This window comes from Ursus arctos, unplaced genomic scaffold (genome assembly GCF_023065955.2).
Source record: "Ursus arctos isolate Adak ecotype North America unplaced genomic scaffold, UrsArc2.0 scaffold_18, whole genome shotgun sequence".
Taxonomy (NCBI): Eukaryota; Metazoa; Chordata; class Mammalia; order Carnivora; family Ursidae; genus Ursus; species Ursus arctos.
The window spans coordinates 60114316-60138136 of NW_026622852.1; the positions used below are offsets into that span (position 1 = coordinate 60114316).

Genomic DNA, 23821 nt, shown 5'->3' on the forward strand with positions numbered 1-23821 from the left:
TTGAATGGACCCTCCTCGTGGCGTCAGCGCTCATTAGCATTCGCGGCGGCCATTGGCCGAAGCCGGCCGGTCTGCTCCCGGATTGGCTGAGAGGCCGCCAGCCCGGTTTGATTTTCCACCGAGGGCCCCGCGCGCTCCCGCCGCCGTGTTGGCTGCGGCTGGGGATGGGGGAGGCCCGGGACCTGCTGGGAGGGGGGGGTCCCGCAACTCCGCCTCCCCTCGGCCTTGCGGGTTGGGGAGGGAGCCCCGAGCGGACCCTTCCCCCCCCCCCCCGCCCCCGGCAGCCCTCTCGGCGCAGTTCAGCCCTCTCCGAGGGGCGGGGCCTGGCGCCCTACGGAAAACCTGTCCCGGGTGTCCTCGTGGGGGTAAGGATGGGGCGCACACCTCCTCCAGGGATTCACCTTCCCCGTCTGGCTCCCTTGGGGACTCTTCACCCCCTACTCGGGGTCCCCTGGCCCAGGCCCCCCGACTCCGGGGCCCATTTACCAGGAGAGTCCCAAGAGGATTGTGGGCTCCAGCCGGCTGGGCGCTTCCCCTCACAGAGGCCTCTCTGTCCGCACTGCGGCTAGCGCCTCCCCTTGTCCCTGGGGATAACCTGGCCTTTCCTGCCTAGTGCAGGACAAAGCCACTTTTTCCTGTGTCCCCAGATCCCCATCTGGTGACCAGCTCTCCTGGCTTCCAAAGTCTGCTCCAGCCTCTTCCTCTGGCCGGACACTTCCTCCCGCTGCTCCCCTGACTCTCACGGCCTCTTCAGGCCAGCCAGGCAGCCCTGTGTCCCCAGCGGCCCCTGCTTCATTTCCAGCCAGGATCCAGTCGGGAGGCAGCTGGAGCTTAGCCCGCCTCTCTTCAAGAAGAGAACTTCCTCCTGTTAGGGTCATAAAGTGAATTTCTTCCTGCCCAGGAAGGTGAGGTCAGCTGGGACAGGTGCTGCTGTGCTCATGAGAGCTCCCCCTGTCAAGACTTCCTGATTCCATTCTAAATGATGCTTCCCTTTATTAATTTCACAGCCCTCAAAGTTGGGGCTCCGTTATGGTAAGGAATTTTGGAAGGACCTAGAAAGCTGTGAGCCTGGAGTCTCCCCATAGAGCCTGACCCATCCCTGCCTTCCCCATTAGTGGCAGGACCAGCCTCAGTCCCAGCATTCAAGCGGTTTGTCCTGCAGTTCGTCTCCCCTCCTACTCTCCTTCCAGCACACCCTCGCCGGGTCCCCCATCCTTAGGGTACCCAGCAGTCCCTCGCCTCTGGGGCCCTGCATGTGGTAGCTCTCCACCAGGAACACCTTTCCCCGTCTGCTCCGGGCTGATCACTCTGCCTCCTTTGAAACTCCACTCAGGTACCTGCCCACACCTTGAAGTTACGTGTCTTGATTTTCAAAGCACGAGGCTGCCTTCTGGTAGTGACAGTGCTTCTCTCCCCCTAAGCCCCTCCCTGTGCTTTCTGGACGCAGGACAGAGCCACCCCACAGCCTAGCATCAGTGTGTCCCACAGTGGAGTCCTAGTGGGTGGCCTGCACATGTGAAGCCTCATCCTGTGGAAACGCCACCCTTGGGTGGGATGGGGAGGCCTGGAGACGGCTCTGTGGGGGTTCATGTAGGTGTGGAGGCCAGTGGCCAGCAGCACCCAGGCCAGGCCCCTGTGAGCCCAAGCCCACTATACAGAGAGAACAAGGCCTTCCTAGAGCATCAGAACTGTGGGGGAGGAGGCCCTCAGTCTGTGGGCTTCCTGGTGGGCTGCCCCTGGCCAGGCACTGGTGGAAGGTACGAAGACACCCGAGTTAGTGCCAGCTCTGGACGCGGGCCTAAGGGTGGGCCCCGTGTACTTCCTGTCCTGAATTCTGACCACTTCCTCCTTCTCCACTCTCCAGCCTGACCCAACACTTTCCTAGCTCTGTACCTTTCAGTGTTGCTGTCACCCCCAGGGGCTTCCCAGAGCCCTGACCAAGTGGGTGCCGGTCCCCGTCGCCATTATGTTCTCACTGTGCCAGCTTGGAGCTCCCTGGAAGTGGTTGGTGGGGCCCTCTGTCCCCAGCCTAACACAGTCCCTGTACCTGTTCCAGGGTTCTCTCGTCTCCATCCTGTAGTAACAACCAGGGACCCCTGCTGGCTTCTGGATCCTGGCTCCACTGAACTCGTTGGATGAGACCCTAGGGCACAAGGAAGGAGGTTCCTGGGCCACAAGCCTGCCTTTGCCAGGTCGTCCAGGAGCTTGTTACTCACCTCTCCCTCGCTGGCACCCCACCTGGCTGCCCAGGTGGGCCAGCTCTCCTTCTCTGCCCCTTCAGGTGCCTCTGGCTACCCATCCTCAACTGTCCAAACCCTTCTGAGTCTCAGCCCCACCCCCCATCTTGAAGCGAGATTCAGGGGTCACTCTGAGGTGAGCTCTGAGTTCATGTGACACCTGTATTCAAGGGCACATGTGCAGGGGGTGAGAGTTCCCATGGACTCCGGCCTGGGGTGTGGAGCCCACTCTGTTTCTGGGCTCCCTACCTCCCACATGCACCCTCCACCTCTATCATGTGCCCCTCAACTGCCACAGACTTTTGAAGCAGACCATTCATTCATTCATTCATTCATCTAGCACTCTTTGAACACTTGATGTGGCCCAGTCACTGAGGTAGGTGTGGGATCCGACACTCATTCATCCATTCAACAAACATTTACTGAGTACCTACTGTGTGCTGAGCATTGATCTAAGGTGATGGGGCAGAGCCGTGAACCAAACTACCTCCAGCTGTTGTGGAGTTTCCTTTCCTTGGGGGAGTCGGGCAGCAGAGAATGCAGAAAGGCAGGAAGGAACACAGATAAATGGGAGGGTTCCCTCTGAGCCAACATGAGCCGGGAGGGTCTCCCCAAGGAGGCAACACATGAGTAGAGACCCGGCAAAGTGGGGCAGGAAGTCATTTTCTGGGAAAGAGTAGTCCAGGCAGGATGAACCACAAGTGCAAAGGCCCTGCGGTAGGCCTAAGGCTACCCTTGGAAGATAACTTCTTTCAGGTCCACCAGGACTTAGAGTGGGCCCGGGGGGGGGGGGGGCTGTGGGAAGCTCTACTTCCTCACCGAGGAAGGGGGTGTGTGGGAGCCTCTATGTGCAGAACCTGCCTGCAAAGAGACACATTGCCTTAACAGGGCTTGGCTGGGGTAGGCCTGAGAGACATGTTGCTTTTCATTCTGGGTCCCAAAGTGCCATTTGAATTTGTTTTAACCCTGTGCATGTATTACTTTTAGACTTAATAAAACTAATTTCTAGAAGAAAGCTTTGCCCCAAAATGGCCAAAGCTACTCGTTATTTTTTCACGAGAACCTTTATAAGCAGCAAGATATCTTCATCTATTTATTGATCTATATATTTTTAATAAACAGCAAGATATTTTAAACTCTGATAGTTAATATAACATGGCAGGGCGAAGGGCTGCTCCTGAGCGGTTCAGGTTACTTGGCAGTGAGGAGGAGGGATGTGAAGGAGGGAGCCCCCAAAGATGGAGGGCGGCCTTCTTGGGGGTCTACTGATGATCTGGCTCCATCCTCCCCAGCCCAGACGCCAGGAGTCTCGGTCAATGCAAACATGGCCACGGGCAGGGACAGACCCTAGCCTCCCCTTCGGGTACCCCGACCGTCAGGGCTGTGGGTCCAGAACAGGGAGCATTAGAGCTGAAGTCAGCCCTCACGCGCCCGGGCCAGAGGGATCGCAGAGCCCATGAGGGGGCTTGCCGACCCGGGGCGTCCCTAGCGCCCTGACCCGGCCCCTCGGTGTCCTGCGGCGGGCTAAAGCCCGGAGCTCGCGGGCGGCGGCAGAGCGGACAGGGGCGGGGTCAGGGCCGGAGAGGGGCGGGCACTCTGGGAAGGGGCCGGAGTCGGGAAGGGGGCCCTCAGAGGCGGGGTCGAGGCGGCGCGCCCTGGTCCCGCCCCTGTGGGGTCGTCACCGCCCGCTGGGTCCCGTGACGCCCGTAGGAGCGCGCCGGTCACGAGTGCCAGCGCGGCAGACAGCGGCGACATGGCCTCTGAGCGGGAAGTGCACGCCCGACTGCAGCGCGCTGGCCAGGAACACCTGCTGCGCTTCTGCGCCGAGCTGGCGCCGGGACCGCGCGCCGCGCTCCTGGCCGAGCTGGGGGCGCTGGAGCCGGAGGCGCTGCGCGAGCACTGCCGGCGCGCGGCTGAGGCCTGCGCGCACCCCCCGGGCCCGCCGCCAGACCTGGCAGCGCGTCTGCGGCCCCTGCCCCCCGAGTGCGTGGGCAGCGCGAGCCGGTGCGACCCGGAGACGCGGCGGCTCTGGGAGGAGGAAGGTAGGCGGGGCGGGGTCCCGGACGGGTCGGGTGGGGTGACAGGAGAGGTTGTACTTGGAGGAGTTTAGCGTGCCTTATTCCTTTGCGGAGTCCCCTTTCGCTCGCAGCTCGCGACTGGGGTTTGGGGCTCCCAACGCTGCCAAGGTGGCAGCCGCCCCTAGGCGGCTTGCCCTCGGGAGAGCGCTTTGTGCCGACTCCCCTGGCTAGCCAGCAGCCCAGCCCACAGGCGCATTGACCGCAGGGAACCCTTGCGCAATTGCACACGCTCCCTTTCCCATCAGCGCTGGCCCAGGTGCACTCTTGGCCTCCTGGCCTCATAGGTGAGGCAGGTGCTCCTGGAGGGAAGCCTGCCCAGGGCCCCCATTGCACTGCTGTAACCAGCCTGACGTTGTGTTCCCTCTGAAGGACCCGGGCTGGGAATGAACCCTGGAGGATGTCATCAGGACCCCTGATGGGTCCGGACGAGATGGAGTTTGGGTGGGGCCGTGGCCCACAGGGCATCAGAATGTTATGTGGAAATTTCTGTTCTGTGGCTAGCAGAAGTCTTAGAGTTCCAGACTCGAGTGTGGCTTGCTCTGAGGTGAAGGGGTGGTTATGTGGCAGGTCCCAGCTGTCCCCTCATGGCACCCTGCACCTCCAGGTTTCCGCCAGATCGCCCTGAACAAGGTGGCTGTGCTGCTGCTGGCTGGGGGACAGGGCACTCGCCTGGGCGTGACCTACCCCAAAGGCATGTATCAGGTGGGGCTGCCCAGCCAGAAGACCCTGTATCAGCTGCAGGCCGAGCGGATTCGGCGGGTGGAGCAGCTTGCTGGCCAGCGCTACGGGACCCGCTGCACCGTCCCCTGGTGTGCCTTCTCTGCGCTACCTTGTCCCCAGAATGATCCCCTGCCCTGCAGCACCAGCCCAGGCACCCAGACTTGAACCCCAACCCCAGACTGGACCCCAAGGCCAGCCCCTGTCAGCACCCCGTATCCCGGAGGTGCTCGGCCCTTCGAATGGCCTGCTCAGCCTTGCCTCTCCTTGAAGGTACATCATGACGAGTGAGTTCACGCTGGGGCCCACGGCTAAGTTCTTCAAGGAGCATGACTTCTTCCACCTGGCCCCCAGCAATGTGATCATGTTTGAGCAGCGCATGCTGCCTGCTGTGACCTTCGATGGCAGGGCCATCCTGGAGCAGAAAGACAAGGTTGCCATGGCCCCAGGTATGCCCCACCCCTGAGCCGGGGAAAGACCGCTGGCCTAGAACAAGTTGCTAATTAGAGGTCGAGAGAACTGCGGCAGAGGTCAGAATGTTATGCCTGAAGGCTGTGTGGTCCCGGGTGAGTGGCCTCCCCTCTCTGGGCCTTGGTTCCCATCTGTCATGTGAAACAACCATAGGGCTACTTGGATAGTGACGGAGAGCTGCCTCAGGTACAAGGTCCAGCCCCAAGGGGCCTCCCCTGCCTCCAGCATGCCCTGAACTAGATGGCTGAAGCCCTGCGGAAGCCCACGAGAAAGTGGCCCCTCTCTCCCTCTGTAGATGGCAACGGGGGGCTGTACTGTGCACTGTCAGACCACCAGATTCTAGAGGACATGGAGCGTCGGGGAGTGGAGTTCGTGCACGTGTACTGTGTGGACAACATTCTCGTGCGGCTGGCCGACCCCGTCTTCATCGGCTTTTGCGTGCTTCGCGGCGCAGACTGTGGGGCCAAGGTGAGACCTCCCTGCCGGCTCTGCCCCGCCCCCTCCTCCCAGCCCCGCCCCCGGCCCACCTGGCCCCGCCCCAGCCGACCTTCCCAGCCCAGGCCTTGGCTGCAGGTGGTGGAAAAGGCGTACCCCGAGGAGCCGGTGGGTGTCGTGTGCCAGGTGGACGGGGTCCCTCAGGTGGTGGAGTACAGCGAGATCAGCCCGGAGACCGCGCAGCTCCGGGGGCCCGACGGGAGCCTGCTCTACAGCCTGGGCAACATCTGTAACCACTTCTTCACCCGAGACTTCCTCCAGGTGGTCAGCAGGTGTGCTCAGCAGGTGGCCGCGGGTGCTGGCCAGAGTGGCCTGTGGCCTGCACTGACCAGGGCCGGCGGGCCCACAGTGACTGGAGGCTCACCTGAGCCACGTGGGGCTGTGGGTTGGGGTGCAGAAAGGCTCTTGCGGTTCAGCAAGCCAGAGGCACTGGAGCCGGAGCAGCTGCTGCCGTAAGGCTCTGTGGCCGAGTTGGCCTGCTGGTCCTCCCGTGCCGCGCCTGTTGCCTCCAGGCACCACCTTTTACCCTGTGGCTTGCCAGCTGCCATTTCATCTGGGCAGGGACACAGCCAGTGGGGCCTCTCCATCTTGGGCTGCAGGGTGCAGGCGATGCCTCGCCCTCCCGGAGACCGGGCTCAGCGTGTACGCTGTGCTGTCCGTCCGCCAGTGTCTTGCCTGGCCAGGTGTGCAGAGGTGGGGATGGGGCTCCCAGGGGCGTCCCGTCTGAACTCTGTCTGTCTTCCCATTGTCCTTCTCTGCCCCCAGCGAGTTTGAGCCCTTGCTGAAGCCACATGTGGCTGTGAAGAAGGTCCCATACGTGGATGAGGAGGGAAATCCGGTAAAGCCGATAAAACCAAACGGGATAAAGATGGAGAAGTTTGTGTTTGATGTGTTCCAGTTTGCTAAGTTAGTGGCAGAAGTCATTTATTTTTTCCTTCTAACCTCTCTCTCTTTTGGTTCTCTGTTGGGTTCTGAGGCCTGGTTGGGCCGGGAAGTGGAGGCTTGTGGGGGACACAGTGGGAGCGCCCCGTCGTAGTGGGGAGTAGGGGCTATAGGCAGGCTCAGGGAGAAGGCCAGAGGAAGCAGCCCCTGTGGTGTGAGCTTGGCAGCATCTGGGGCCGCTGCAGTCTTTGGGGCTGTGCACTCTGGGAGATACCCCTGCCCCTCCCGCGCCCTCCTCTGCCCCTCCCGCACCCTCCTCTGCTGCCAGCCTGGGGTTAGGAGCCTGTTTCCAGGCCAGGTGGCTGGGGGGCTCCTCAGGGGTTTGGCCCTGACCCTGGGATCCCAGGATCTGGGGCTTTGGCTAGTGGGAATGGAAGGACTTCCAGCAGCCCCGGGGACCTCAGGAGCAAAGATGCACGCGGTGCCTGCAGGGCTTCCTCCATGGAGGCGACCCCCACTTAGTCATCGGAACCCCAGTGCAGCCTTCATCTGCCCGGGACCAGGGCCTCTGAGAGAACTGTTCTTTTCCACACAGGAGCTTCGTGGCCTTGGAGGTGTCCCGGGAGGAGGAGTTCTCCCCGCTGAAGAATGCTGCCTCGGCTGCCAGGGACAACCCCGACACGACTCGGCGCGCCCTGCTCATGCAGCATTACCGCTGGGCCCTGCAAGCAGGGGCCCACTTCCTGGATGCCTGTGGGGCCCGGCTCCCTGAGCTGCCCAGGTGAGTGTGGGCCTCAGTATGCTTCCCAAAGGACAGGGGTGTCAGGGTCCAGACCTCAGCCGCAGAGCCCCGCCGGCGCTGCCGCTGTCTGAGCGGAGGCGGGGGCTCGAGCTCCGCACCATGCTGAGTGCAGGGGGCCAGGCACCCTGCCCGGCCACACAGTGCTGCCTGCAGCCGGGGCCCAGCTCCTCAAGAGCGCCTCAGGGCCTGTGGGGAGCTGGGTGGCTGCCACCCTTCCTGACTCATTCATAAGCTTCGAAACCAAGACCCAGGCACGACATTTGGAAGATAGCAGGGCAGGTCACTTTTCAGGGCTGGCAAAGGGAAGGACGTTGGGTTTCCATGTCCTCTGGCGTCCACAGCCACCACTTACATCTGCTGGCCGAGGTGCTGTGTGGGGCCTGCAGAGCTGAGGGCTGTATTCCTGCCCAAGTAAGAGCCTACACGTGGGCAGGGGCAGTTTGCTGAGGGCTCTGAGCGTGCAGAGGAAGGGGGTACTGGTGAGAAAAGAAAATTGGGAGTGGGGTCAGGCAAGGACAGCCCAGGGCACGCGCCCGGGAGCAGGTGCTGACACGTGGGCCCCCACAGCCTGCCCGGCAGCAGAGAGCCTCCCGCCATCTGTGAGATCTCGCCCTTGGTGTCCTACTCTGGAGAGGTGAGAGCACACTGGCCCACGTGGGCTTTCTGGGGTACGGGATGCGTGATCAGGGGTGGGTGCTGGGGTAGAAAGTCAGAGCTCTGACTCAGTTTACCAGTGGAGAAATAGTTTCATAAGTTATAGAGGATCTGTCGGGATCTTGGGTGGGTGACAAATCGGAGGCCCTCACACATGGTAGAGGGGCCAGGAGGATGTCCGGGTTCCAGCCAGGAAGGGTTTATGGGGGCCTTGCTGAGGCAGGAATGCTGGCCCCAACCCTCTGAGAAGATCTGGCCTGAGCTTGCCCAAAGGACTCATAAGGGCTTGGGTCTAGAAGTAGCATCAATCCTTGCTCCTGGAAGCCTCTCTGGCCCTACCCCACACTGGCTCAAAGTAAATTTGTACCCCCGCCTTAAGGACCGAGAGGTGAATACACGGCCATCATGACTTCCTTGATTCCAGGGTCTGGAAGTGTACCTGCAAGGCCGAGAGTTCCAGTCTCCGCTCATCCTGGATGAGAACCAGGCCAGGGCTCTGCGGCCCTGACTCACTCCCAGAACTGCCAACCCCGGGGACTGAGGGGCGGGGACACGGGTTACTCCACCAGGGTAGGGCCTCTCCCATCACTGGTTCCATGGACCAAATGACCCCAGGCCTGCTGGGGACCAATGAGGGCCCTTTGTGCTCCAGGCTGTGGGGTCCGGGCGGGAGGCAGAGGTGTGGCGTCCTCGGTGAGGGCAGCGGCCCCCACCTCTGCTCAGCAGAGACCTGAGAACCCCTGGCACCTTGAGCCCTACACGCGGATCTGCTCGCTGAGGAGGGCCAACCACTGGAGCTCTTCTGCAGAGGCACAGATGAGGCAACGAGAGGGAGAGGGACCGTGTCCCTCCCTCACAGGGCGCTGTGTCTAAGGTGCTGCCCCCCCCAGCAGCTGAACCATACCTGGGGTGAGGCTGGCGAGGGGTCATAGCCCCCCAACTTCCCACCACCCCCAACCCACACGCAGCCTGCACTCCTAAAGCTGGCTCCTCTCAGATTCCCTCGGACGCCTCGGCTCCTCTGCCACGCCTGTGGCTGGTTCAGGCTGCTGAATCTTATGTCCCAAGAACCAGTGGGACCAATGCCAGTGGCCTCACGTGGTGGTCCATCAAGCTGAAGTAGAACCGGCCGGGGAGCTGCAGCCCTCGACCAGCCCGCCAGTAGCTTCCAACAGGTCCTGGTGCTCACGTTCCTCCCCTGCTCTCTGGAGGGTCCACCTGTGGGTCCACGGCCCCTGCACTGGGCCCCCGCACCCTGACCTAGGCTGGGGGAGACCCGCTGGCCCCGGCCCCGAGCCCCTGCCTGGCCTTGCTGCTCCGGACCCCATGCCTGCTTTCCCCTCCGGAAAGCAACACAGGGGCACCAGCCCCCTCAAGGCCGTGGAGAGCTGCATGAACTGCAGCCTGCTGCCAAACCCGGCCCCCTGCCCCCACCCCCTCCACTGCAGCCCACATCCCCATGCAAGCTGTGCTCTCCCCAGGGGGAGGACACTCTCTGGACGATGGGTTCAGACGCAGCTGGCTCCTCCAGAGGCTTGCAGGGGACAGGAGACCTGTCCATGCATCCTGACCTGGGCATGAGGGCAGGGTCAGGGTCAGGGCCACGCCCAAAGCCCAGAGGAGGACTTTGCTTCCACCCAGGCTCTGCCAGTCCTTTGCAAACCTCAGAATTGAACCGTGTGCCTTAGGACCCTTCTCTCAGCTGCTCCACGGGCAAGCAGAGGGTCCGGACAGAGGAGGGTTGGCCAAGGTGGACGTCCAAGGCCGGGGTCCTGCCCACGGCTGCTGCTCCTCACCTCTACAGCTGAACAACCGTGCAACCTCTTTTCTACACTAGGTGGGAAAACTACGGAAACCGCTTGCTTTGAAGGGCACGGTTTATTTTTAAATAATTACATCTTTACACCAAGGTTCAAACATAGCACAGAGAGGGCCCGGGTGCCCTTCACCGCCTCCCGTGAGATTTGCAGCTTACAGATCGTGGGGCGCCACCAAACCAGGAACGGGGGGAGGGAGGACCCCAAAGTGCTTTCTCACAGGTGTGTGCTCCTGTGCCCACCGTGCACTCAAGAGGCAGGACGGGCCCCTCCGAACAAAGCTGTCCCTCAGGTTACCTTCAGAGTCTCTTGATCACGACAGCACTGACTTTTGAAAGACTGCCAAACTCTTTGATTTCCCCCAGAAGGCCGATGGGGGGTGGGGAGGAGGACGGATTTCCAATAAACTCAAGATGCCCTGATTGATCCCTGGCCTGGCCAGTGCAGTTTCTGACCAGCGCATGTCGTGGGAACCGCAACCAGGTGTCCCCGGCTCTGTCCGTGCAAGGGAACTAGAGTCCACACGCCGAGCCGCTCCTGCCATGGGCTGTCCAGGAGTTCCCTCGTGCTCCCGCCCAGCTCTTCACCAGGGTCTCAGGGGGGCCTGAGACAACCCAGTGCGTCAGACACCTGGGGGCGGGCCCAGAACCTGCCCCTGAGCCCGCGCTCCAGGGGAGGGCTCCTGCACTCTCCGCTTGGGAGACCGGTAACTCGCCCTCTAGACGCCACCGTCTCCCTGCTGACGGGACGTGCAGGGAGGGAAGCATTCGGGCACCGCTGGCGCCACCAGCGGAGGCCTCAGGAACGACCCCTAGCAGGGAAGGGGACCGGAGAGCACGAGGATCTCTCCGGGGCAGGCTCAGACAAGGCGAGGTGCCGAGCGGCAGGCACACGCGGAGATACTACAGCCGGGACTGCAGGACGCAGCGGGCTCACCCAAGGAGCCTGGCCCGCCCAGAGCCGCGCGGGGGCCGAGTGCGAGGGGCGGCGGCGGCGGCAAGCACCCGGCAGGGCCCGGAGCCGAGGAGACCCTCGACCCTCGGCGCTCCGGGCCTGCTCCGCCCTTCCGCGCGTCCCCGGAGAGGAACCGCGCGCACAGCTGGCTGCGGGGGTCGTCATCGGGCCCCGAGGACGGACCCGGAGAGCCGTCGCCCTGCCTGCCCCGACTCCGCCGCGGCTCACCTAGCTCTGGGCGGGGGAGTCCGCCCGAGACGGGGGCCCGGGGCGCCGGCCAACCCCGTGGAGACCGCGCCGAGCCCAGGCCAAGGCTGCGCGCCGGCGGGCGAGCTATGCGCAGGCGCGCGCGGGCATGCGCGGAGGGCGTGAGGTCACGGCGAAGGTGCGGCCGTGCGCCGGCGCAGTGGGACGTAAACACGCGCGAAGGGGCCGCGAGGGCGGGCGCAGGCGCAGTGGGGGTTAGGAGGGCGCGGCGCAGGCGCATTGGCTGCGCACGCGATGGGCGGGGTGTTGACGGCGCTGCGATGGCTGCCCGCGGGTGTGGGACCAGCGAAGCCCCCGGCCCCTCTCAGAGCCCGGCCTCCTGACGCCGCCAGTGGGCGGGGCCGCCCGGGCCGCCTCCGCCGCTGTCATGTATCCGACGCCGCCGCCGGCGGCGCCGCATCGGGACTTCATCTCGGTGACGCTGAGCCTCGGTCAGAGCTACGACGGCAGCAAAAGCTGGCGGCGGCGCTCGTGCTGGAGGGTGAGGGTCCAGGCCGGAGTCGCGGGGTCCCGGGCCCAGGGGGCGGTGGAGCCGGCCTGCAGCGGTCTTTGGGGCCCGAGCTCTGCGGGGTGGGGGCGGCGCGCGGTTGCCCGCGCTGAGGGCTGTGCCTCGGGGCGGCGAGGCGGGAGCCCAGCCTGGGCCGGCGCTGGACTGTTCCCAGCGGTCTCGGGCTGCAGGGCGTCCGCACCGCAGGCCTGGGCAGATTGGAGGTCCCGCCGGCGGCCGGAGGCCGGGCGCGCCGGGTGCGGGAGTCTCTGCACTGCCCGTGCGGCGGCTCGTCCATCCCTGCCGAGAGCGCACCTCCCCCGGTGCAGAAACCGGGCCTGGGGAGCTACTCTCTGGATTGGCAGCAGTGGGAGAGTTCCCAGTTGTGTGGCTTTCAGTCAAAAGCCTCCTTCTCCTCCCCCCCCCTTAGAAGTGGAAGCAGCTGTCGAGATTACAGCGGAACGTGATCCTTTTCTTGCTCACGTTTCTGATGCTCTGTGGACTCCTGTCCTACATCAGCGTGGCTGACCAGTGGAGAGGTATCAGCTGCACGTGTGCCTTTACGTGATCTGTGTGTGTCACTGAGGGCTGACCGGGCAGAAACGGTCTCGCAGTCCACCTTAAAGGTCAAGGGGCAGAGCGTTTTTAACCACGTAGCCAGAACGTGGATGTGAGTTTCCCCTTGTGGCTCGGCTTCCTCTTCCTCGGTGTCTGGTGTAAGCCCCGGCATCTCCACCCCCTCTGCCTCGCAGAGAAATCAAGGTCCTGAGGTCGCAAGCTCGGTCCGGGCACATCCCGTGAACTTCCTCACACGTCTCCCCGTGTGTTTGGAAAGGCCCCCCGGGCACACTTCTGGCGAGCATGTAGAGAGTCCTGGGGGATTCCTCTGCTAAGGTCCTGGCCTTCCGCAGGAAGGTTAGGGAGCCGCTGCAGGTGGCTCAGGGCAGTGGCCCGCTTGCTACCCTTGGTAGTCCCGGGAAGGGGCGAGGTTAAGGCCGCGTATTTGTGGGGCGTGGGTTGGGGTGAAGGAGCAGAACTGCCAAGGGCTTTGAAAAAGGTGTGATTCCGTCTGCCCTCCTCAGATTCATTTCAGTGACTTTCCCCGGGTCTCACGATGTCCTTTCGTAAGGAATCACGCCTGCCTAGACGTGCTCCGTGACACACTTTGAACCTCCTCTAGGCTGCGTGGCCTGTTGGGGATAAAACCAGTTCTCCTCTTTAGCTGTGAATGGCCGGTCCGCAGAAGAGCGGAAGATGAGACCAGCAGATCCACCCGTCTTGCCAGCTCCTCAGAAAGCAGATGCTAATCCAGAAGACTCCCCGGGGGTTTTACCTCAGGTACTTCGGGTAAACGACACGTGGGGTCGTCACCGGGGTCCGTCCCGCAGGCATTTCAGAACAGCGTGTGGTGTTTCAAGCAGACGGGGAAGAATTCTTTCTCTCACCACCTGTGTGATGTTTGAACCTCACGCTCCTTGTGCTGGGCTGATGGGATGACACTTGGGGCAGGAAGGAGGAGTACTCTTTCCTTCGTTCTTCTTGGACACCTGCTGGTGCGCCAGATGCTGTGTTCGCTGGCGAGCAAAACAGACCCGTCCCTTCTCTCCAGGAGCCGCGGGCTGGCGGGAGCAGGCAGGTGGCCCGTGGCGAACATCCTGCGAGGAAAAGAGCAGCGGCCGCCGGGAGGGATAAGGCTGGCGCCGGTCCCCTCCGTCAGGGAAGCCTCTGTGAGGATGGGACACTGAATTGCTGCCTGAGGCTGAGAATCCGCTGGCTCTGGGTAGAGTCAGGAGAGCCAGGCTTGAGTTGAATGAAAGTGCCCAAGGCACGGGGAGCAGGGCTTGCTCAGGGAGTTGAGGCTTCAAAGGGTCTGGAGGGGGCAGGGGGCCGGGGTCGGTCCAGGCCGGGCCCTACGGGGCTGCCCTGGCAAGCAGCAGGAGGCCGCTCTCCAAACCGTCTCGTTCAGGGACTGTGTGTAAAAAAGCAGGTTTTCTCCCTCGTAGAGCCGACAGGCGTTTCTTTTACTTGTCGTGGCTACTCTTTTGCACACGGACTCTTCCGTGCTTCTAAGGAACGCACAGCCAGCCTGCCGCGTCTCCCCCTGACAGACAAGTTTTCAGAGGTGTTTCGGGAGGCCCGTGATCCGGTCTCTGGTGTCCAGCAGGGGCCCGGACGGTAAGGGGTTTGTTGATATGCACACCTCCCCTGGTCCAGGCCTCCGGACAGGGAGCCCCTTGTGGAGGCCGCTTGGACTTGCTCTCTCGCTCAGACTCCAGTACTGGTCCCCAGACCCAGGTCAGCCTCGGTGCTTTGTTTGGGCCAGACCCCGTTCTCGTGGCCGCGGGGGTCCCAGCTCTGTGTCATTCGGGAACGTCTTCACGGATGCTGTGGCTCCTGAGAAGCAGAGGTTTTCCCGATTCCCAAGGGGGCCTCCTTCCTGTCCTCTGTTGAGGACTGGCCGCTCCCGGGCCCCTGCACTCCGTCCCCGGACCCGGCGCCCTTCCCGTGCCACAGCGTCCCGAGGATAAAGCGCAGGAGTCCCCGGGCACGGGCCCACGACAGTGTTCTCTGCGGCTCCGTCCGCGGGGACGTGGTCCTGACCCTCTCTTGCTACCTTTAGGGTCTGTGACAGCCTGGAAGCATCCCGGACCAGGAGTTTAACCCACCATCCAGGGCTGCACCAGCCCGTTGGCTCGGTCTCCATCCGGGCTGGTCAGGGCCAGGAGATGACCAGTCAGGATCTCCTGGCCACATCTGCGTGTTGTGATGAAAGGCGAAAGGAATTTGCTCTGGGGCCGTGTGCTGCTAGCCAGTTCACCGCTCGGGGTTGGGCCTGGCAGGGGGAGTGTCCCGGGGGGGGGGGCAAAAGGAATAGCAGCCCACAGGCAATTGAACTGTTCTCACCGGTGACTTTTATCTTTATCTAGAAGCCTCAAAGGCATTTCCGACGGGGACCACCCAACCTGCAGATTCGAGCCCCCAGTAAGGACTCCAAGGACCGGAGGCAGGATGACACCAAGCAGAGGGACGAGATGGTGGGCGACGCTCGTCAGGAAGAAAACACACAGAGAACAGTGGTCAGGTACGTGGAGCGTCAGAGAGGAGGGAGCACATGCAGAAACGTCGAGGCCAGTGTGTCTGACGTTTTCTGAAAACCAGAGAGGAGGAGAATGAGCACGATGTCTAAAGTACCTTTTCAAAGCAGGCAGGATCCAGAGTGGGGACCGTGGTGGGGGCGGGGCCCTGCCTTCTCCTGCTTGTCCGGCCTGGAGTGGAGGGCGGCAGGGAGCCCCGCCGGGTGGCAGGGACCTTGGAGAGTTTGCCTGTCCGCCCTCAAGCTGGCTGACTGCTCCCCCTTCTCTCCCTGAAGCTGGAGGGGAGCGGTGATTGAGCCGCAGCCCGGCACCGAACTCCCTTCAAGAAAGGCAGAGGCCCCCCCCAGGCCTTCGTCCCAGGCCCCCAGGATTCAGAGCCAAGCAGGTAAGGCCCCACCTGCACCCTGTTGGGCCTCACCTGGACATTCTGATGGAGAGGGCGTGTGGACGCCCGATGAGCGTGCACCGCGTGCGGTGGAGCGCCTGCTGTCCCTCCGAGTGCTGGTCACCCTCTGACAGCCGGGCGGGCCGCAGATCTCTTGAGAGCCTTGGGGATGACACGGGGCTCCTTGGTGGCCCGTCACTGCAGCCGCGGGCTGCCCGTGTGGGCGGGAGGCTCGTTTCCCCGTCTCCTGGCCTGCGTCCGTGCCACGTTGCGGGGGTGGGGCGGCGCCTGGGGAACGTGGAGACGCACCCGCCGCCTGCGTCTCCACCCAGGCCCCACGGGTCCGAGCAGGCGTGCGGGGTCCTGCGTAGCGGCACCAGCGGTGGGGGGACCTTCTGGGCGCGGGCGCTTCGTGAGCCCCGAGCGGCTTGTCTGCTTCGGTTCTCGCGGTGCCCTCTGAGGTCACCCGTCGGTCGTATCCCCGTTCCACGGATTGGAGAACTGAGGTTAGGCCAGTCACGGCCAAGGCCACGTGCCTGGTGGCGCGGGGGACCGCGCCAGGTCAGCGAGTCTGCGGCTTAGGCTGTGACCCACCGGGCCGGTCCCGGTGACCTGCTGTCTTCCTTCCAGCCCCCCCGAACGAGCGTCAGAGGGCCGTGATCGATGCCTTCCGCCACGCGTGGGCCGGATACCGCAAGTTTGCCTGGGGCCACGACGAGCTGAAACCTGTGTCCAGGTCCTTCAGTGAGTGGTTTGGCCTGGGCCTGACGCTGATCGACGCCCTGGACACCATGTGGATTTTGGGTCTGAAAAAAGGTATCTGCTCGTTCCCTAGCACACGGCCAAGTTCTCCTCGGGTGACACTCGGGCGAGCGAGCGAGCCGTGATCGGGAGGGGGTAAACGCTGCTGTTCCCATCTGGCATGCCCTCCCTTCTCGTGGGTGACAGGAGCAGACGTGCTGGGCGTGGGCAGTTGCTTTGCTGCTTGATGTCGGGCACCCGGGGACGCTCGGGACACCCGCTGAGGACCTGGGCCGCGGCGTCCAAGGGTGGTTCCTCTGTTGCAGCCGCGAGGGGCTCTGTGGCGGGAGGTGGCGCGTGGTCCGATAGGCTGTCAGCACCCCGGGTCTCTCCCTCGGGTCCTCCTTACTCCACGCGGGTCGGGTGGCGTGGAGATCACGGGTCTTTGGTTATTTCTGAATTGATATTTTAAAGTCCGTTATAAGTTGTCTGAGGAGGCCCAGGACTCCCGCTGGGTTACTCACGCGGCCCTTTGTACCGTGATTTTCCACCGTCGCCCGCCTGTGCTCACGAGCGCTCGCCGGCTCCCTTTTCTCTGCGCGTGTAAAGACGCCGCAGGACACGTGTGGCGAGCCTGCGGGAGAGAGAGAGACACGAGAATGCACGGAGCCCCCGAGCGAGAGGTCTCGGGGGCGTGCTAGGACCAATCACTGAGCTGTCCCCCCTCCCCACGCTGTTCGTGTCACAGAGTTTGAAGAGGCCAGGAAGTGGGTGTCTAAGAAGCTGCGGTTTCAGAAAGACGTGGATGTCAACCTGTTTGAGAGCACGATCCGCGTCCTGGGCGGGCTTCTGAGCGCCTACCACCTGTCCGGGGACGAGCTCTTCCTGAGGAAGGCCGTGAGTGTCCCGGGGAGAGGAATCCCGAGCGAGCGTGAGCCTGCGTGTGGCTGTTGCTCGGCTCCAGGGATTCGGGGTGGGGTGGGGAAGGGGTGTCTGTCCCCAGTTCTTCCTGCTCCGAACCCGCGTTTTTGCACGTGCGCGTGCGCGGGCATCGCACTGCCAGTCGTCACCGCGACGGGCGGGGAAATTCTCTCGGGGCTCCTCGAGGCCAGCTGGGTTTGGCTGCGTGGAGCATCGCCGCCACGTGAAGCCAGTAAAGCCCCGTGTCCGCGTCACGGGACGGAGACGGGGGACGGTTTGGCGGCGTGGAATGGAAGCAAGGCTGGCGTGTGGCACCGAACCTTGATTCCTCGCTGTGTCGCGTATCAGGAGGATTTTGGGAATCGGCTCATGCCTGCGTTCCAGACGCCCTCCAAGATCCCATACTCCGACGTGAACATCGGCACTGGGGCCGCCCACCCGCCCCGCTGGACCTCGGACAGCACGGTGGCCGAGGTCACGAGCATTCAGCTAGAGTTCCGGGAGCTCTCGCGCCTCACGGGCAGAAAGAAGTTTCAGGTACGGAGGGGCCGGGCTGCTGGCCGGAACTCTGGCGGGCTGGCGTGCGCGTCAACCATGGGCCGCCCTGAGATCCCCCTACCGTTTCCTTTCTCGTTCCCCGTTTCTCCTTAGCAGGTGGCGCTTTCTGTGTGATAATGGAGGCCAGGGCGTCAAGTCGGTGCCGGGGGGGGGGGGGGGCTGAGTCCTCGCCCTGGCCCTGCCCTGCTGCAGGCCCGTGTCCTTAGGGTCCCAGCTGCCAGCCTCTCACGTGCCGCGGGGCGGGGGGTGGGGTGGGGGGTGGGGGCCGGCAGCGCCCAGGGGGCGGTCTGCGCCAGGTGGCACCTGCAGGGAGTGGCGTCCGGGCCAGGTGGCGTGAGGCGCGGAGAATGGAGCCGTGCTGGTGTTTCTCCGACTCGCCGGCCCGTGGCTGCCACTTCTTGTCAGTGAGTCCTCGGCCCTGTTGGGCGGTTCCGCTCTCCTCGCGGGGGAACATCTGGACTCGGCACAACGTGCCGGCGGTTCTCCTCTTTCCTTAAAAAGCGGAGATGTGATTGACACATTGAGAAATTGTGGCTCTTGTGTACGTGGGCGTGGCACTATGTTCCCACGGGTGCAGCCGGTGCCACGCTTTGCCCCCAGAACGCCATCATCCCTTCAGCAGCGAGCCAGCGCCCGCGAGCGCTCCCTTCCGCGCGTGTGTGCGGCGGGGGACTTTCTCTGTCGGGAGCGTCCCGCGTGGGTGAGGTCCTGCGGCCGCGTCGGACTTGTTTGCCGCGTGTGATATGCACATCCGCGTGGAAGGCGCCCACGGAATACATCTGTGTCGTGGCGCGCGTCCCGCTCGTCTCTTCTCGCGGCTGGCGGCACCCTGGCGTGTGGACGGAGCCGTGCCGTCTCGGCGCTGGCCGGCGCCTGCGTGTTGGGTTGTCTCCGATGTGGGGGTCGCGAGATGAGCGCTCCTGGGAGCAAGTTCCCACCACGCTCGGGCTCCGGCTCTTCTACAGCGGCCGGCGCGTTGCCGCTCGGTGAGCCTTTGGTGACGACCGTCGTGGCGGGCGCATAGGGTGCCTCGCTCCACGTTTGATTTCTGTAGCGATGATGCGCGGCGTTTTCCAAATGCTTGGTGGCCCCGCGCGTGTGTCCCGCGGAGACGGGCGTGCGGGGGCCTTTCCCCGCCTGTGGACGGAGCCGCGGTCTTCCCGTCGTCGGTTCATAGTCATAGTCCAGCAGCTCAGCTTGTGTCCGCCCGCTCCTCAGGCGTCAGGCAGGTGCCTGCCCGGGGCCGGGTCGTCATGGTTTCAGTGCACCAGACAGGACTCCGTAGATGGGTGTGGGCGTGCGTGTTGGGTCCTGAGCGCGGGGTCCTGAGCGTGGTGACAGAATGCACACTGAGCCGCGGAGCAGAGGTGTGGGGTGCCGCCTAGGCCAGGCAGTGAGCTCGGAGGAGCTGAGGTGGGTTGGGTGGGTTGGGTCTTGAAGGGCACGCAGGAGCTCACTGGCGGGGGGAGGAGGAGGATGAGCCTCGAGCCCGGGCGTGGCAGTGGACATGCCTGCCTCCCCTACAGCAGGCGGGAGCAGCCGGCCACGCCTGGGCAGTTCGTCGTGGGGACCAGGGCTGTGGTCTTCAGACACAGTCCCCCCGTCCGGAGGATGAGTCGGGCCCTGTCATCGGGGCCCGTGTCACCTGCCCGCCCCGCGAGGCGGCCCGCGCACGCGTCAGGGTGCGGGCCTGGTCGCTGCGCGGCCTCGGCCAGCCTCGGAAGCCCGTGTCGGGCAGCTGGGCCGAGGGACGCCGTGGGCCGGATGCCAGCCTGCTCTCTCCTCCGCGGGGAGCGGGTGGGTTAGGTGGGGGCGAGCCCACGCAGCCCTCTCTGCAGCTCGCGCCCCCGCTCACCCCCTCCCCCGTTGTGTGCCCCAGGAGGCCGCGGAGGAGGTGACGAGGCACGTACACTCCCTGTCGGGGAAGAAGGACGGGCTGGTGCCCATGTTCATCAGCACTCACAGCGGCCTCTTCACGCACATGGGCGTGTTCACGCTGGGCGCCAGGGCCGACAGCTACTACGAGTACCTGCTGAAGCAGTGGATCCAGGGAGGAAAGAAGGAGACCCAGTGAGGCTGGTTTCCGCTGCGTCGGGCGGGGTCCCTGCGGCTCCCCTCGTTTCGGGTTCACGGGCAAGAGGGCCGCAGCCGAGCCAGGCCCGGCCCAGACTCGGCCCCTCCGCGGGAGCGTGCTTCTTCCCGGCACGGCCTTTGTGCCGAGGAGGGGGGACCTGGCTGGTCGCCGAGGCCCACGGCTCCTCAGTGCCAGGCGGGGCTCGGGGTCTGGGCCTGGCCGCGGGGCCCCCGGCTCACTGGCGGAGCGGTCTTCCTCGGGGTCGTGGAGGCCACTCTGCGCACGCGCTCCCCAGCAGAAGGCGGCCAGGAACACCTGGGCCTCCCCGCGCTTCCTGTAGGGCGCCCCGAACATGCCCTTCCCCCGAGAGCGGCCAGATCCACGGCTGCGTCGTTCGGTGTGGAAGACAGAGCTCAGCCTCGTGAGGGAACTGGAAATCCCCAAAGTCTCGAGCCCAGGGGTGGCCGCCACCCAACACCCCTGGGGCGCAGCTCCGGGCTGACCCCTGCGGGCGGAGACAAGGGCGTCCCATCTGGGGAGCCTGCGGGGACGTCGGGGCCTGGGGCTCTGCAGAGGCTGGTCTGGGGTGGTCCCTCGGGGCCGGCTGAGAGGAGCGGCCCTGTTCAGGGGAGCCGAAGGCACAGCCCTACGCCCCCCGCCGACGGGCCGCGAGCCTCCAGCTCCGGGCTGGCCGCTCCTGGGGGTGGGGCTGAAGGGGCCTGAGCTGACGGGGCTGCCGCTCCGCCCAGGTTACTGGAAGACTACCTCGAGGCCGTCGAGGGGATCAAGAAGCACCTGCTGCGCAGGTCTGAGCCCAGGAAGCTCACCTTTGTGGGGGAGCTCGCCCACGGCCGCTTCAGCGCCAAGATGGTGAGCGCGTGCACGATCCCGGGGGGGGGGGGGGGGGGGCGGGGCGAGGCGGGGGCTTCAGCGCCCACCCGTGTGTCCTGGGCCCCGACGGGTTCGTGAGTTAAGACTTTGCAGAGAGCAGTGAAATTCTGGCCGTGGGGCGGGCGGCTGGGCTGCGTGGCCTGGGCTGTCCCCACGACGGCAGGGGGAGCTGAGGGGGAGCCGAGGTCTCCGATGGGCCCCGGCCCCTCCCCCAGGGTCCCAGCTCCCCGCCTCCCGGGACCCTCCCTTTCCTCTCTCCCCTGGGCCTAGCCTCTGGTCTCCTGCCAGCGGTACTGCGGTGCCCCGTCGGTGTTTGTGGGGTCGGGCGGAGGGTCGGGTGGGGGTGTGGGGGAGACCCGGGTCAGCATCTGCTCCCCCGGGAGGCGGGTGTCCTGCCACCAGCTTCTCCCCTGCTCACGTCGAGCCCCAAGTGCTGGGCCTGTAGTTGAGTCACTTGCCCGAGCGGACCCTGAGGCGTCCCCGCTCGGGCTCGTTGACTCGTGGGGATGCGGGAGACCCGAGACGGCGGCCGACCCCGTGTTGCCGCCCCCCGCCCCCTGCGGCCACAGACTCAGCAGTGGTGAGGACACGCTCTGATTTCAGGACCACCTGGTGTGCTTCCTGCCAGGGACGCTGGCTCTGGGCGCCCACCACGGCCTGCCCGCCGACCACATGGAGCTGGCCCGGGCGCTCATGGACACCTGCTACCAGATGAACCGCCAGATGGAGACGGGGCTGAGCCCCGAAATCGTGCACTTCAACCTGTACCCCCAGAGCGACCACAAGGACGTGCAGGTCAAGGTGAGCCGGGGCGGGCTCTGGGCGTGGGGGGGCGCCGTGGGGGCCTCGCCTGAGCTCAGCCCGTGTTTCCCGCCCCCGCCGTGCCCCCCAGCCGGCCGACAGGCACAACCTGCTGCGGCCCGAGACGGTGGAGAGCCTCTTCTACCTGCACCGCCTCACGGGGGACCCCAAGTACCAGGACTGGGGCTGGGAACTGCTGCAGAGCTTCAACGCGTACACACGGGTGAGCTGCCGCCGCCGCCACAGGTCATGCCCCGGCTCCTCGCTCCTCGCCGGCCGCCTCTCCCCGGGCCGTGGGGGGGGGGCAGGCTCGCCGCAGCCTGGGGAGTTCGGGGGCATCCCTCGGTCCTGTCTCGAGGGACCAGGCTCTGTGGGGAGGGCCCCCGCCGTGGCCCCGTGAGCTCGGGGCGCATCGCGTCCTTCCCGGATCCTCCCCGTGGCCGGGGCGGTGCTTCTCCGCCCGGCGTGGCCTTCGGGGCCACCGCCCCCCACTGTGCTCGGGGCCCTGCCCCCCGTCCTGCCGTCGGGGGCCGTGGCTCCGGGAAGGTCACGCCCTGTCCGGGGCCCACCACCCACCCTGGCAGAGCCACAACTTGACCTCTGCTCTGTGGTGTGTGAGGCGGTGGGTTCCGGACTCCTCAGGGGGCGTCGGGGCCTTCGGGAGGCAGCGCCTTCCGTCGGGTCCCTCGAGGGCGGCCGGCGTCTCTGCGGGGGTGTCTCGAGGAACTGGGGCTGACCTCCAGGCGGGCCGGTCCCCTGGTGGAGCTGGGGGTCACCGCCCCCAGGCCCTGGCCTGGGCCGCGCGCGCCCGGTGGCAAGGCCGGGAGACTGGGGGAGGGGGCCGTCTGGCTGCCGGGCCCACGCCCCGAGGGCCGAGCCCAGTGCGGGGAGCCGGCTGTGCCCGCAGCGGTGATGCCGCGGTGACGCCGCGGTCTCGGCTTTGCTCAGGTGCCCTCGGGCGGCTACTCCTCCATCAGCAACGTCCGGGATCCCCTCAATCCCCAGCCCAGGGACAAGATGGAGAGTTTCTTTCTGGGGGAGACCCTCAAGTACCTGTATCTGCTGTTCTCCGACGACCCAGACCTGCTCAGCCTGGACGCCTACGTGTTCAACACCGAGGCTCACCCCTTGCCCATCTGGGCCCCGCCTCGGGGGGCCTGACTCCTCTGCGGGCAGTGCCCAGGGGGTTCACAGGTCTTGTTTGTGGAAGCCTGTCAGCGGAGTCCTGTTTGGGTAGGTCCACTGTCCTTGGACCTTGGCCCTGCAGTGTCCACTCCGCCGGCTGCCCGTGTTCCTGGCCAGGGTGATGACAGACGCCAGGGGGTCCCTGGGCCTCGGCATCTCAGGGCCTCACGGGTGGTCAGGGCAGCTGGGCATTCTGTGTGAGCTTTTCACGAGGATCATATTGTAAGGTCAGCACCACGAATCACGGTGGTCCTGTCCACGAGGGGGCTTCCTGCTTCCCGAGGAAACTGGAATCATGACTCACATTCCTGGTAACTGAACGTCTTCCCGTGAGCCGGTGCCCGGGCTTCGTGTTGGTCCCACATCCCTCGTCGTCTCCCGGGTCTGCGCTGGGGCCCCCCATCTTGCTGAGACAAGAACTGAAGGGACAGCCCGATATGGGGCTCAGCCTGGGGTCTCAGAGCCTGGGACCTGCCCTGACCCGAGGGTCTGGGGGCGCCTGTGACCTCCTGCGAATCTAGGCACCTGGCGGGCTGTGATGTTTACACGTTGGACTCAGGGATCCTCCCCTGGCCCTGCAGGGGCTGGGAGGGGCGGGTGGGCGAGTTTGTCCTGCTCCTGGACCACCCGGTAGGATGGACTTTACAGGCAGCATAAAGCAGATTTGCTCTGACGCTTCCGTGTGTGAGACCCCGCGTCTCCTCAGCTGTGATCGGAGTCCGGCCACATGTAGCTCGCGCCCCATGTTCGGAGGTCAGGACTCGCGCCGTGACTGCAGCCCGGAGACCCGGGATGGGGCGTGTGGACGCTCTGCGCCTGTTCACCCGGTCCTGGGCTCCGTGTCTGCCGGCAGGGGCGTGCCTGTCCCTCCACGGGAGCCTGCCGCTTCCTTCCTGAGCCCCGACGCAGGTGCTCTTCCAGAGACGAACCTCGGCCAAGTGGCCCCACAGGACAGGTGCAGGTCCTCCCTGTGTGAGAGCCCTGAGCAGCCCGTTGCCTCTGTCGTTTCTAGAAGATCCCCCTTCCCAGAGCAGCCAGGGCCTCTTCTGCTGGTGGACACCATCTCTGCGAGGGTCCAGGCTCCCAGTGCCTGGCAGGACCTGGGTTCTTGGCCACGTTTCCTGGTGTTCCAGCACCTCAGGTGTCCAGGGGCCACTCTTGGGGCTGCCTTCCACTCGACCCCCGGTACTGTGTCTTTTGTGCCTGCGATGGGGTGCAGGGCCTGTCTCCGAAGTGGGCTCCATCCCCCCATTGCTGCACAGCTGCCCCTCCACACGCACGGGCAACAGGACAGGACGGGGAAGGTGCC

General features: G+C 64.9%; 2 protein-coding genes across 2 annotated transcripts; both read left to right on the forward strand.

Annotated features, from left to right (window-relative positions):
* Positions 1 to 3950: 3950 nt before the first annotated feature.
* Positions 3951 to 10579, forward strand: UAP1L1 (UDP-N-acetylglucosamine pyrophosphorylase 1 like 1). Its single transcript, XM_026490233.4, has 9 exons — positions 3951 to 4279; positions 4920 to 5124; positions 5306 to 5481; positions 5799 to 5971; positions 6077 to 6270; positions 6764 to 6904; positions 7476 to 7661; positions 8250 to 8316; positions 8761 to 10579. The coding sequence occupies exons 1-9, from the start codon at positions 3991 to 3993 to the stop codon at positions 8842 to 8844; spliced, it is 1515 nt and encodes a 504-aa protein (XP_026346018.1). The 5' UTR covers positions 3951 to 3990; the 3' UTR covers positions 8845 to 10579.
* Positions 10580 to 11590: 1011 nt separating this feature from the next.
* MAN1B1 (mannosidase alpha class 1B member 1) lies at positions 11591 to 23185 on the forward strand. Its single transcript, XM_026490133.4, has 13 exons — positions 11591 to 11855; positions 12292 to 12400; positions 13084 to 13199; positions 14789 to 14943; positions 15232 to 15341; positions 15972 to 16157; positions 16831 to 16979; positions 17352 to 17540; positions 19441 to 19631; positions 20385 to 20505; positions 21130 to 21327; positions 21419 to 21550; positions 22276 to 23185. The coding sequence occupies exons 1-13, from the start codon at positions 11742 to 11744 to the stop codon at positions 22486 to 22488; spliced, it is 1983 nt and encodes a 660-aa protein (XP_026345918.1). The 5' UTR covers positions 11591 to 11741; the 3' UTR covers positions 22489 to 23185.
* The last annotated feature ends 636 nt before the right edge of the window (positions 23186 to 23821 follow it).

Bases quoted from the DNA above. Each gene is read 5' to 3' on its own strand.
- UAP1L1 (XM_026490233.4), top strand. From the start codon at position 3,991: ATGGCCTCTGAGCGGGAAGTGCACGCCCGACTGCAGCGCGCTGGCCAG. The intron at 5,125-5,305 runs GTGTGCCTTCTC...CTCTCCTTGAAG, and splicing joins ACCCGCTGCACCGTCCCCTG to GTACATCATGACGAGTGAGT. The intron at 5,482-5,798 runs GTATGCCCCACC...CTCCCTCTGTAG, and splicing joins CAAGGTTGCCATGGCCCCAG to ATGGCAACGGGGGGCTGTAC.
- MAN1B1 (XM_026490133.4), top strand. From the start codon at position 11,742: ATGTATCCGACGCCGCCGCCGGCGGCGCCGCATCGGGACTTCATCTCG. The intron at 15,342-15,971 runs GTAAGGCCCCAC...TCTTCCTTCCAG, and splicing joins CAGGATTCAGAGCCAAGCAG to CCCCCCCGAACGAGCGTCAG. The intron at 20,506-21,129 runs GTGAGCGCGTGC...CTCTGATTTCAG, and splicing joins GCCGCTTCAGCGCCAAGATG to GACCACCTGGTGTGCTTCCT.